The sequence below is a fragment of the Cricetulus griseus genome, chromosome 2, assembly GCF_003668045.3.
Source record: "Cricetulus griseus strain 17A/GY chromosome 2, alternate assembly CriGri-PICRH-1.0, whole genome shotgun sequence".
NCBI classification, from domain to species: Eukaryota; Metazoa; Chordata; class Mammalia; order Rodentia; family Cricetidae; genus Cricetulus; species Cricetulus griseus.
The window spans coordinates 286,852,824-286,862,823 of NC_048595.1; the positions used below are offsets into that span (position 1 = coordinate 286,852,824).

The 10,000-nt window shown below is 46.7% G+C and overlaps 1 protein-coding gene across 2 annotated transcripts in view; it reads left to right on the forward strand.

The window, feature by feature from the left end:
• The window catches only part of Zdhhc14 (zinc finger DHHC-type palmitoyltransferase 14), a 235,773-nt gene that overhangs the window by 203,831 nt on the left and 21,942 nt on the right, over nt 1–10,000 (forward strand). For both annotated transcript variants that reach the window (XM_027401061.2, XM_027401062.1), the window contains exons 6-7: nt 3,608–3,710; nt 5,171–5,280. In XM_027401061.2, coding sequence (XP_027256862.1) covers nt 3,608–3,710; nt 5,171–5,280 — 213 coding nt within the window. The remainder of the gene's footprint in view (nt 1–3,607; nt 3,711–5,170; nt 5,281–10,000) is intronic.

The window sequence follows — 10,000 nt, forward strand, 5'->3', positions numbered from 1 at the left end:
AAGAGACCAGTGCCTTCCCACCACCCTCACCCAGCCAATGGAGGAAGCTTGGACCTGAAGGTTAAGACCCCAATTATGTTGCAGAAGAACACAATGTGGGTAGCAAGTTAATTAAGGTTGAAGTTCTAAAATAATTCCAAAAGAAATATAACAGGAAGAGAGGAAGGGTTTCTCTGACCCTCCGTTGTGTGGAACTCCTTGTCAGTTTCTATCTGACCTTCCGGAAGGTCTTCATGAAGTTGGAATACATACTTGTATGTGGCTAAGGGGTTGCTTGTATCTTACAAGGACCCTACTGAGAGTTGTCCCACAATTTGATTTTGTTTCAAAATATTACCTGGAGATAAATCTACCTCACTCTTTAACTACTTTCTGAACTCCAAGCATAGCCAGGTGTTCTGTGGGTGAATATTTATATTTCTTCCTTTATTTTCTCCTCCAAAGGTGAAGTCGTAGAGCCCAATGCAGTGTCACATACCTATAATCCCAACTCTTGGGGCATTGAGTTTAAGGACAACACCTTTTGCTGGGTGTCCATGGCAGGCTGCACACAGAGAAAGAGGCAGGAGAGAAGAACAGGTGTCTGGTGGGGAAATTGACAGGAATGTGGTGTTTACCTAAAGGGTCCCCCATGCACCTGCCTCAGAATCAAGCGTCTGTTCTACTGCTGACTTTGAATTCTGTCCCATCCTTGTGCTCCAAGCCATGTCTGGTCACGACCTGTCCCATTGCTGTTCCTCGCTCTGATAACTAGAAATGTCTCCCCATCCCCTCATCCCACTGTTCTTGTACACCTTGTCACCTAAATGACCTTTAGAGGCCATCTGTCAGAATCTATTTCTTCAAAGCTCCCGTGAGAAGTTTGGTTGGGATCCTGGTCACTTCTGCCGTGAATCTGGAACCTCCTCCACACACAGGGGAAGAAGGTTTGAGAGAAGGGTTGTGATAGAGATCTCAGTCACTTCCCCTTTTCACAGGGTCAGTCATTCATGCAAATTGCTGCAGTCATGGGTGGGTGGCCAGGTGACAGCACAGCTGTGTTTTTCTGCCTCTAGGTAGAATCATCCATGTAATAGATGCATGAAGGGGCCATTCCTTCGAAGTGCACCTGCTTCAGGGTAGGCTGCCAGGCACATATAGCCGCCAGCCACCTACTCTGCCTCGTGTCTTCAATGGCAGACACTCCTGCACAGTCTGTCTAATGAAGACTATGGGGTTCACACCTGAAGCCTCACCAGGAGGGTTATGTGTCTCCCAGAAGTCCAGGGACTAGGCTCCGATTGGTTCTGCTGTGACTTGCTATATGAGCCCTGAAAAGTGACTTGGTCCCTGGGCCTCAGCTTCCTGCCTGAAATAAAAGGATTAGGAAAAGCCAGAATGGCTTGACTTGGGCTTCTGTGTCTCCATGGCGCAGAGGTGCTTCAGGGTAGTTTTCTTTTAAATTAGTGAGATTATAAGAAAAATTGCTTTTCTGTGCTCCTTTGTGAGAAAAGATCAGGAACCCCAAGATGATGCTCTCCCACTGGTTATGGTTATCCTTAGCCATTTTGCCTGGCTTTCGCCCAAGTCTCTGCATTACTTCTCCCCTTGCCCACCCCCCTCCTTCAAGCAGAGCCTGTTCCCTGGAGCATGGAGCTGGTGCTTGCCTGTGGAGCTGGTGAGCTTCAGGCCTATGAGAGACCCTGTCTCAAAAGAAATCTTTAAGTTAGATGGCACAGAAAAATTCCCAAGGTTGGACTCTGACTTCTAAGGGCACATAGGTGTACATACAGAAACACACACACACACACACACACACACACACACACACACAACCATTTTTTTGTTTCTGTAAACCTCTACAATTCCTCACCCACCAATCACACTGCCTCCTAATGGAAGCAACTAGTAATTGCAGGTCATTACAGATGGAGTAGCCAGAAGTCCAGAGCCCACTCACCTGCTCCAACTCGGCTCTACTTTTTTAGTTTGTGGTTTTTATGGTTCGTGTTTGAGCCTTCCTTCTATTTTGACTTCCCCATCATTCTGTCTGGGTTGTAAAGGTCTGGTGATGCACAGGTGTTTCTGAGGTTGATGTTTGACTTCTATCTTTATTCTCTTTTCTCCCCTGGACCACATTTTTTTTTCCCAGCTCCTGTGTAATGCCATCCCAATGTCTCTGGCCTTTGCCCTTAGCTGCATAGAGTTCTAAGTAGTGCCATCACCTCTGGCTCAGCCTCATCTCCCTGACTTAGCCTCCTCCCTGGTCACTTAATCTTACCCCCCTAAATTCCACCTCTGTGTTAGTAGCCAATGTGAGACATGAAGTCTTCCTGAACCACCTCCCAGCCCTGATAGGGAAGCAGAGAAATGACATATGGGAGCCCTGGCCACTGAGATACATGAGTCATTATTCCATGCATATATAAAGCCCCACCATAGCCATTCCCTGGAGGGAGCAGCAGACTTCTGTAACGCTGGCTAGGAGTTTCTTCCTTGTGTTTCTCTTGTCCTCTCCACCCTCCCAATCACCTGCTTCTCCAAAAATAGAAGTTGTGACTATGATAGTGACTGTCAGCCCACAGATCTGTTCACATTTGCCCATTTGGTGTAAGACCCCATGTCCCCAGCAAGAGCATCCATCTTCATACGGAGGCACTGGGTAATATATTCAGTTCTGTCATCAAAAGTGAATTATTTTCAACCTGGAAACATCAGTGGTGACACAGAACAGCCTGATCTATGTCCCTCCATCCTTGGTTGCATAAGGAAAGCACAAGGTTTCTTTACTTTCCCCTGTCTGTAATTCATTGCTGGGAGGAAGCAAGATGTATATTTAAACCCCAAATCTGCCCCAGGATGAATTGGTTTTTCCTGAGAAACATCTGTATCTTGTAAATAGACTCTTATAAACACTTGTGGGATGGGAAAATTCTCTCATCCTTTCAAATTACTGCATTCTTGGTTGATCAATGCCATCTGGTGAAGAAGGCCATGCTGTTCCTCCTTTGCCTGGCTTCCTCTCACTGTTCTCTCCCAGTGCATAGCACAGTATGCTGTACCAGGGATTGGCTGTGGAGCTGGGGGAGGTCTCTAAGAAGGAGTACCCCAGCCCAATTCCACACCTAGGGTCACCCTCCAGTTCATAGGCATGAGCACTTCTCACCGCTTCATAAGCTGAGACCAGACAGTTCGCAGAAGCAAGCAGCTCTGAATGTCAGACGCCGCCCATGGTAGGGTGATGCTCGTTTCAGACACAGTCCTCAGCATTCAGAAGCTAAAACCAGAGCTTTACTGTTTAGTTCTCTCATCGAAGGTCTTAGCCACTGCCAGCTGCCATTCACCCTTGGTGTCATTACAAGTCAGAGAAGGAAAAGGTCTAAGGGGAAGAAGTGATCCCCAGGGAGTCCGGCAGCCGTCACAGAGCTGTGGGTGCCCCTCTGCATTGGGGGAGGGGTGACAGAAAGTATGCCTGTGGTCACTGTGGTTAGAGACCAGGAAGGGATGTGGGCTAGAACTGAGGCCAGAATCCACCTATGGGGTTTCAGCCCTTCACCTGTCATGCAGCCTCTCCGATAGCCATGAGAACCCCCTGTTGTCCTTCTGTTGTTCTCCTTGACTCGCCCACTGTGCTGGAGGCCGTGGTGTGCTTCTTCTCCGTCTGGTCCATCGTCGGCCTCTCAGGTTTCCACACCTATTTGATCAGCTCCAACCAGACAACAAATGAAGACGTAAGTTCCTGACTGTAGCACGTGGGTATCTGCATGGTTAGCCTTGGAGGAGGAAGTGAGAGGTCGGGGGTCATCTTTCCCCTTACATCCCACTCCAGCTGTGAGAACCCCGGGACAGTGGGTGTAGTAGAAGCCCCCATCAGGGTCCTGCACGCGTGTATGGTCATCTTTGCATCCTCCTACATTTTACCACCATGTCACTCCCATCCTAAGATGAGCCACATGACACCCAGTTTGGACCTTGAGAAGGCTCTTCAAATCCTCTTAAAGTCATTTTCGAGGCAGCTTGTCACACTTCCCCAGCCAAAGACAGACCATGGCAGGCTGACACCTTGGGGTCTAACTTTCATCCTTAATTATGTCTGGCTTCTGGAGGAAATTGCCCTGACTCAGAGTTGAACTTTGAGTCCAGGAGCATCTGCCAATGGGTAGTGCAGGTGGGGAGAAGGGGGAGCAGGAAACCTCATGTTGAAAACTCCTTCCCAGCAAGTATACTTCTCACTTGCTCTTCAAACTGAGATCCTGTCTGTCTATGCATGTTAACTGTTTCAGGACAGACCCAGCTTCCTTAAACAAAGGCTGGGGAAAGTAAATGGTAAAATAGATGAGATAAAACTGCTAAGTCAGCACATTCGATTTGGTAACTATGAGTATCGGAATCTGCAAAACAGACACTTTTAACAAGAGGCTGCCTACATTGACAATTAAGGAAGCCACATAAAGCTGTTTCAGTTAGCATTCACTTAATCACAGCCTAGCGCTGGGGAGGCAGGAGATGTGGCTCCATGGATCAGAGCATTTGCTCTGCAATCATGAGGACTGATTCCCAGGTACCCATATGGCCACACATGCCTGTAACCCCAGCACTAAGGGAGCAGAGACAAGCAGCACCTGTGAGCTCACAGGCCAGCTGCCTAGCTGAAGCTGCAAGTTTCACGCTCGGTAACTATCTAAGGCAACAGCATCTCTGGAGTGCCGTAGGCATCTCTCTCTGGCTTCCATATGCAAGGCACATACTCTTACATACTTATGTGCATGTAACACCCCTGCACCACACAACACACAATAAACAGTAAATAAATAAGACAGGGTGGTGCAAGATGTAAATATGAAAAGCTGAGTCTCTACTGGATTTCATTAGAGGAACTTTTAGTAGCACAGTATAATCTTAAACAAGGACTTTTGTCCCAGAGATTGTCACTCTCTTCCTAATCTAAGGTACTGTTTGAGGATATTTTAAGTTTTGTATAAATGCTTGTTTTCCGAAAAAAAAAATACCTCAGTTTCTCCCAGTAAAGACTGTGTAGTGCTAGCATCGGACCCAGCATCTGGCATGTCTCCCACTGAGCTGTAATCCAGCCCTTATTTGCATCTTTTAAAGGCATCCCTGGGTCCAGTTTGCCCTAAACATTGGCATCAGTACACCAGACACTGTGTTGTTGATGTTCCTTTTCTTTCAGATCAAAGGGTCTTGGTCCAATAAAAGAGGAAAAGAAAATTACAATCCCTACAGCTATGGAAACATCTTCACAAACTGCTGTGTCGCCCTGTGTGGCCCCATCTCCCCCAGGTAAGAGTCAGAGGGCAGTACCTTTGTCACAGATCTCAGAAAAGAGGATGTCTTGTCTGTGGTAATACAGCTTAGAGACAGATGCCTGGCCCCCACCTGCTGGAGCTGTCCACACCCACAGACAGCCCCCAGGTCCACTCTCTTCTGTGTGCCACTTAGATGCACCCAGTGACATAGAAGCCTGACTTCATTTGGTCATACTTCACTTTTTTTTTTTTTTTTGGTCTTGAACTGATTTGTGTCCAATTGCAAATAAATTTCCTATATTTCAGAATAGGAAAGTGGAAGCATCATTACTGAATGACACTGAACTCCTGGATTGACCTGGGACCTGTGCTTAGCATAATTAGGGAGCAAGAAATGAGTGTAGGAAGCAACTCAAAACCATAGAGGGATAAATGCTAAAGGCTGAGGTCCAGGCATGGTAGGGGAAACAGAGTAGGTGGTGTCGTAGGGGTGACACTAAAGATGGTTATTGGTTATTACTCATGGCAGTAGCTGGAAGCTTGAACTCTCTCTCTCTCTCTCTCTCTCTCTCTCTCTCTCTCTCTGATTCGAGTGTTTGTGTGTACCAACTTTTTAAATGCTCATCCCATGACTATGAAGTGGATAGATGAATAGATACCACTGTCTTCTGTTTTAGCATAAGTAAACTGAGGCACAGACTCTAGATAGCATGCCCAAGATTACACAGCCAGCAAATGCTGGCTATTCAGGCCCTCTGACATTGGAACCAGCGTGTGGGTTCCCAGGTCAGAACTGTACAAGTTCAAAATACAGCCAACATTTGATTATTTGTGAGTGACACCTTAGTAGAATAGTTCTTAAAAGAAATCGATATTTCCTCTACAAACACAGATTGAGCAGGTATCCATGGCAAGTATCTGAGTGAGTTTCTAATTTATTTGTACTTCCTCTGCCATCTGGTCTCAAACGTGTGAGACAAAGTGAAACCACAAGGTGGCTGGATAGTTCCCCTTGTGTGTGCAGATCCCACTGATGTGTGCTTGTGGGATGCACACTCCATGTCAGCCTCAGCAAACCTTTGTTAGAGAATAAGAGTAATTGAGCTGGCAGGGTAGACAGCACTGACATGTGGCCAAGGCCATTCAACCAACCACAGAGCCAGGATCTTGTGTTCACATCATGGTGGGACCACTGGATAACTAGAAATGGGTCCTCTCCCAACTTTGGCTCAGAATGTTAGGAGTGCATTGTGTCTCTTCTCCTGCACTAGGGGCCTCTAGGAAACCCCATATACTCTGTTTTGTTTTGTTTTGTTTTGTTTTGTTTTGTTTTGAGACAGGCTTTCTTTGTGCAATAGATCTGGCTATCCTGGAATTTGCTTTGTAGACCAGGCTGGCCTCCAACTCAGAGATCCACATGGCTCTGCCTACCCAGTACTGGGATTAGAGGCGTGGGCCACCACTACCTGGCTCCCCATCTACTTTTTGGGGACTCCTCTTAGGGAAGAGACAGACAAGAGCAGGCAAAGCCCAGAGAACGGGATTGCCTAGAGACAAGAGTCAGGCCTTTCTCGTAGGTACCAGCCCCTCAGGAAGCCTTCCAGTTCCCCCTGGTCTGCCTTCCCAGGGGTCCTTTGATCAGGAAATTCCTTGGAGAGCTATGAATCACTCACCATCTTAGACTGACCTTCTGTGAAGTTTTGAAGGACCATAAAAGCAAAGACACACAGAATACACACTAGGCAAGGAGCTGAAACTCTCCCTCCCCTCCCCGAATTCCATCCACATCTCCTCCTATTGCTGGTCCTGGACGGCTTGTCTCACTACTGAGTTGACCGAATGTTTGTTCTGGCTGGTTTTATGTCAGTTTAACACAAGCTAGAGTCATTAGAGAGCAGGGAGCCTCAAATTCCTCCATACGGTCTGGCTGTAGGCAAATCTGTAGGAAATTTTCTTAATTAGTGATTGATGGGGGAGGATCCAGCCCATTGTGGGTGGTGCCATCTCTAGCCAAATGGTCCTGGGTTCTATAAGAAAGAAGGCTATGCAAGCTATTGAGAGCAGGCCAGTAAGTAGCGCCCCTCCATGGCCTCTGCAGTAACTCTTGCCTCCAGGTTCCTGCCCTGTGTGAGTTCCTGTCCTGACTTCCATTGATGATGAACAGTGATGTAGAAGGGTGTGCTGATCAAACCCTTCCCTCCTCAAATTTCTTTGGTCATGGCATTTCATCACAGCAATAGCAACCCTAACTAAGTTGGTACCAAGTATATTGCTGTGACAGGCTTGGCCATGTTGTTTTGGGGAGGACTGTGAAAGGACTTTGCAATGCAAGAAAAGCCATTGAGTGTTCAATGCTTGGTGAGCTCTTTTGTAGGAGCTTGCAAGATAAGAATGTTGAGGGTAATGCGGATGGTTGAGGCCAGGCCTGTGAAGTGTCAGAAGTTTAAAGACTCTATCAGGGTCATTTGTTATTCTGAATTAAGATCCTGTGATTCTGGTTAGCTGGGGCTGAAGACTCACCTGCGATTAACAAGATTCCAGAACTACTGAAATGAAACCTGTGCTTTGTTGGAATAATCAATGCTGGTCAGCTGCAGTTGAGAAATTAGTGATTAAGAAAACACCAGCAGCTGGTGGTGGTGGTGCACACCATTAATCCCAGCACTGGGTGAGGAGGTCTCTATGAGTACGACGCCAGCCTGGTCTATAGATCGAGTTCCAGGACAGCCAAGGCTACTCAAAAGAAACCCTGTCAAAAAAAAAAAAAAAAAAGGAAAGAAAGAAAAGAAAAGAAAAGGAGGAGGAGGAGAAGAAAAAGAAGAGACCAGCATCACTGAGGTGAAATCTTCTGGGAAGTGTTTCCTCAGGGTCCATACACAGAAGCTGTGTTCCAGAGACAGCCAAAGTTGTACCTCATGCTGGCAACTGAACTTGGTGGTGTAAGAGTCATGCAAGTGGCACTGGTTTTGAAGGCATGAGAGGATCGTGGAGAGCAGCTGACGTTTGGCACTGTGAGAGGCCAGGAGAGGTTATTGGTGAAGGTGCAGCGTTGGTAGCAGTTGAAGGCCCAGGATGGAAGGTGTCACACAGAGAAGTTGAGGCTTGGCATCATGAAGACAGCCTATGCAAGGCTATTGGTGAAAGTGCAGCCCAGTTTCAGCAAAAAGAAAATTGTTTTGGAGATGCCAGCACCATGGGATGACCAAGAACAGCAGCAGCAATGGAGTGGAGCCAGCTGGAGCCAAGTCAAGCTGTGTGTGCTACAGAGGGCAGAGCTGGAGAAGTGACCCAAGCCCCTTGGAGTGGCCACAAGATCATGGGTGAATCCCAGACATTGGATATTTAGTTATTTACACTGCTGGAGCTTGATTTTGCTTTGTTCAGTTTGTGACTGTGCCCTGGTTCTTCCCTCTTGAAGCAAGAAGGTATTTAATTGAATTTTGATTTTTTACAGGAGCCCACAACTGAAAGACTTTAAACCTTTAAAAAAAGATTTTGTATTTTTAAGGAGATTAGATATTTTAAAGACAAGTTTTAATATGTTTGAATTGAATTTGTAAGGAATGTGAGACTTGTAAAGTTATGTTTTATATTGTGATATTAATATTAACATGCCATCTTGGGGATAAATGAGAAAGGAAATGTTGTAATTGAAAAGTGATGTGTTAATGTGTCAATTTGACAAGGGGTCAGCTGTGCTGGCTTGTTTTATGTCAGCTTGACACAAGCTAGAGTCATTGGAGAGGAGGGAGCCTCAACTGACAAAAAAAAAAAAAAAGCCTCCATAAGATCAGGCTGTAGACAAGCCTATAGGGCATTTTCTCAATTAATGATTGATGGGGGAGGGCCCAGCCCATTGTGGGTGGTGCCATCCTTGGGCAGGTGGTCCTGGGTTCTAAAAGAAAACAGACTGAGCAAGCCAGGGGGAACAAAGCAACACCCCTCCATGGCCTCTGTATCAGCTTCTGCCTTCAGGTCCCTGCCCTGCTTGAGTTCCTGTCCTGACTTCCTTTGATGATGAACTGTGATGTGGAAGTGTAAGCTGATGAAACCCTTCCATCTGCAAATTTCTTTGGTCATGGTTTCATCACAGCAATAGTAACCCTAACTAAGACAGTGTTTGGGCTGTATTTGGGCCATGTTCTTTAAGATCCAAGTCCTTTGCAAGGGACACATCTCAAGAGTGACCCTCCCTCATGGAACTGCTTGACTTTCTTGCCAAAGGGTAAACTGAGGTCTGCTGATGGAAGTGTTTTCTTGAGCAGGTAGTGAGTCCTGATTTAGACAGCTCCAGTCTGGAAACAGACGGGAAAAGAGGGGCCCATGTGTAGGATGAGCAGAGAGAAGGCATCGGATGCTCTAGATTGGTGACAGGGACTATAGCTCTATTTGGGTCATTTGAGTGGAAAGTCCCTGGTTAGAGGTTAGCTTCAGTTTCTGAGATTGGAATACTGAGCTGTGTTTCATTTTACTTGTTGGGGGACCCAGGAGGCTGGCTGGAGTGACTTCTACTCTCTTATACCTCACTCCATTGAATCAACTTGACAGACTCTGGTGAGTCCATAGGGAAAGGACTAGGCTCCTCTCTGTGTTAAGGGGCATCCCAGGGTTGGCCCCAGGCCAATGAAGATGATGAGGTTCATCTCTGTTCTTGCCTCCTGGCCTTTCTCTCCTTCTCTTCCCTCAGTTCTCTGCCCTCATGTAGCAGGACCTTCTCATCAGGCCAGCCTGCTCAGCAGTGCCATCTATCTCAG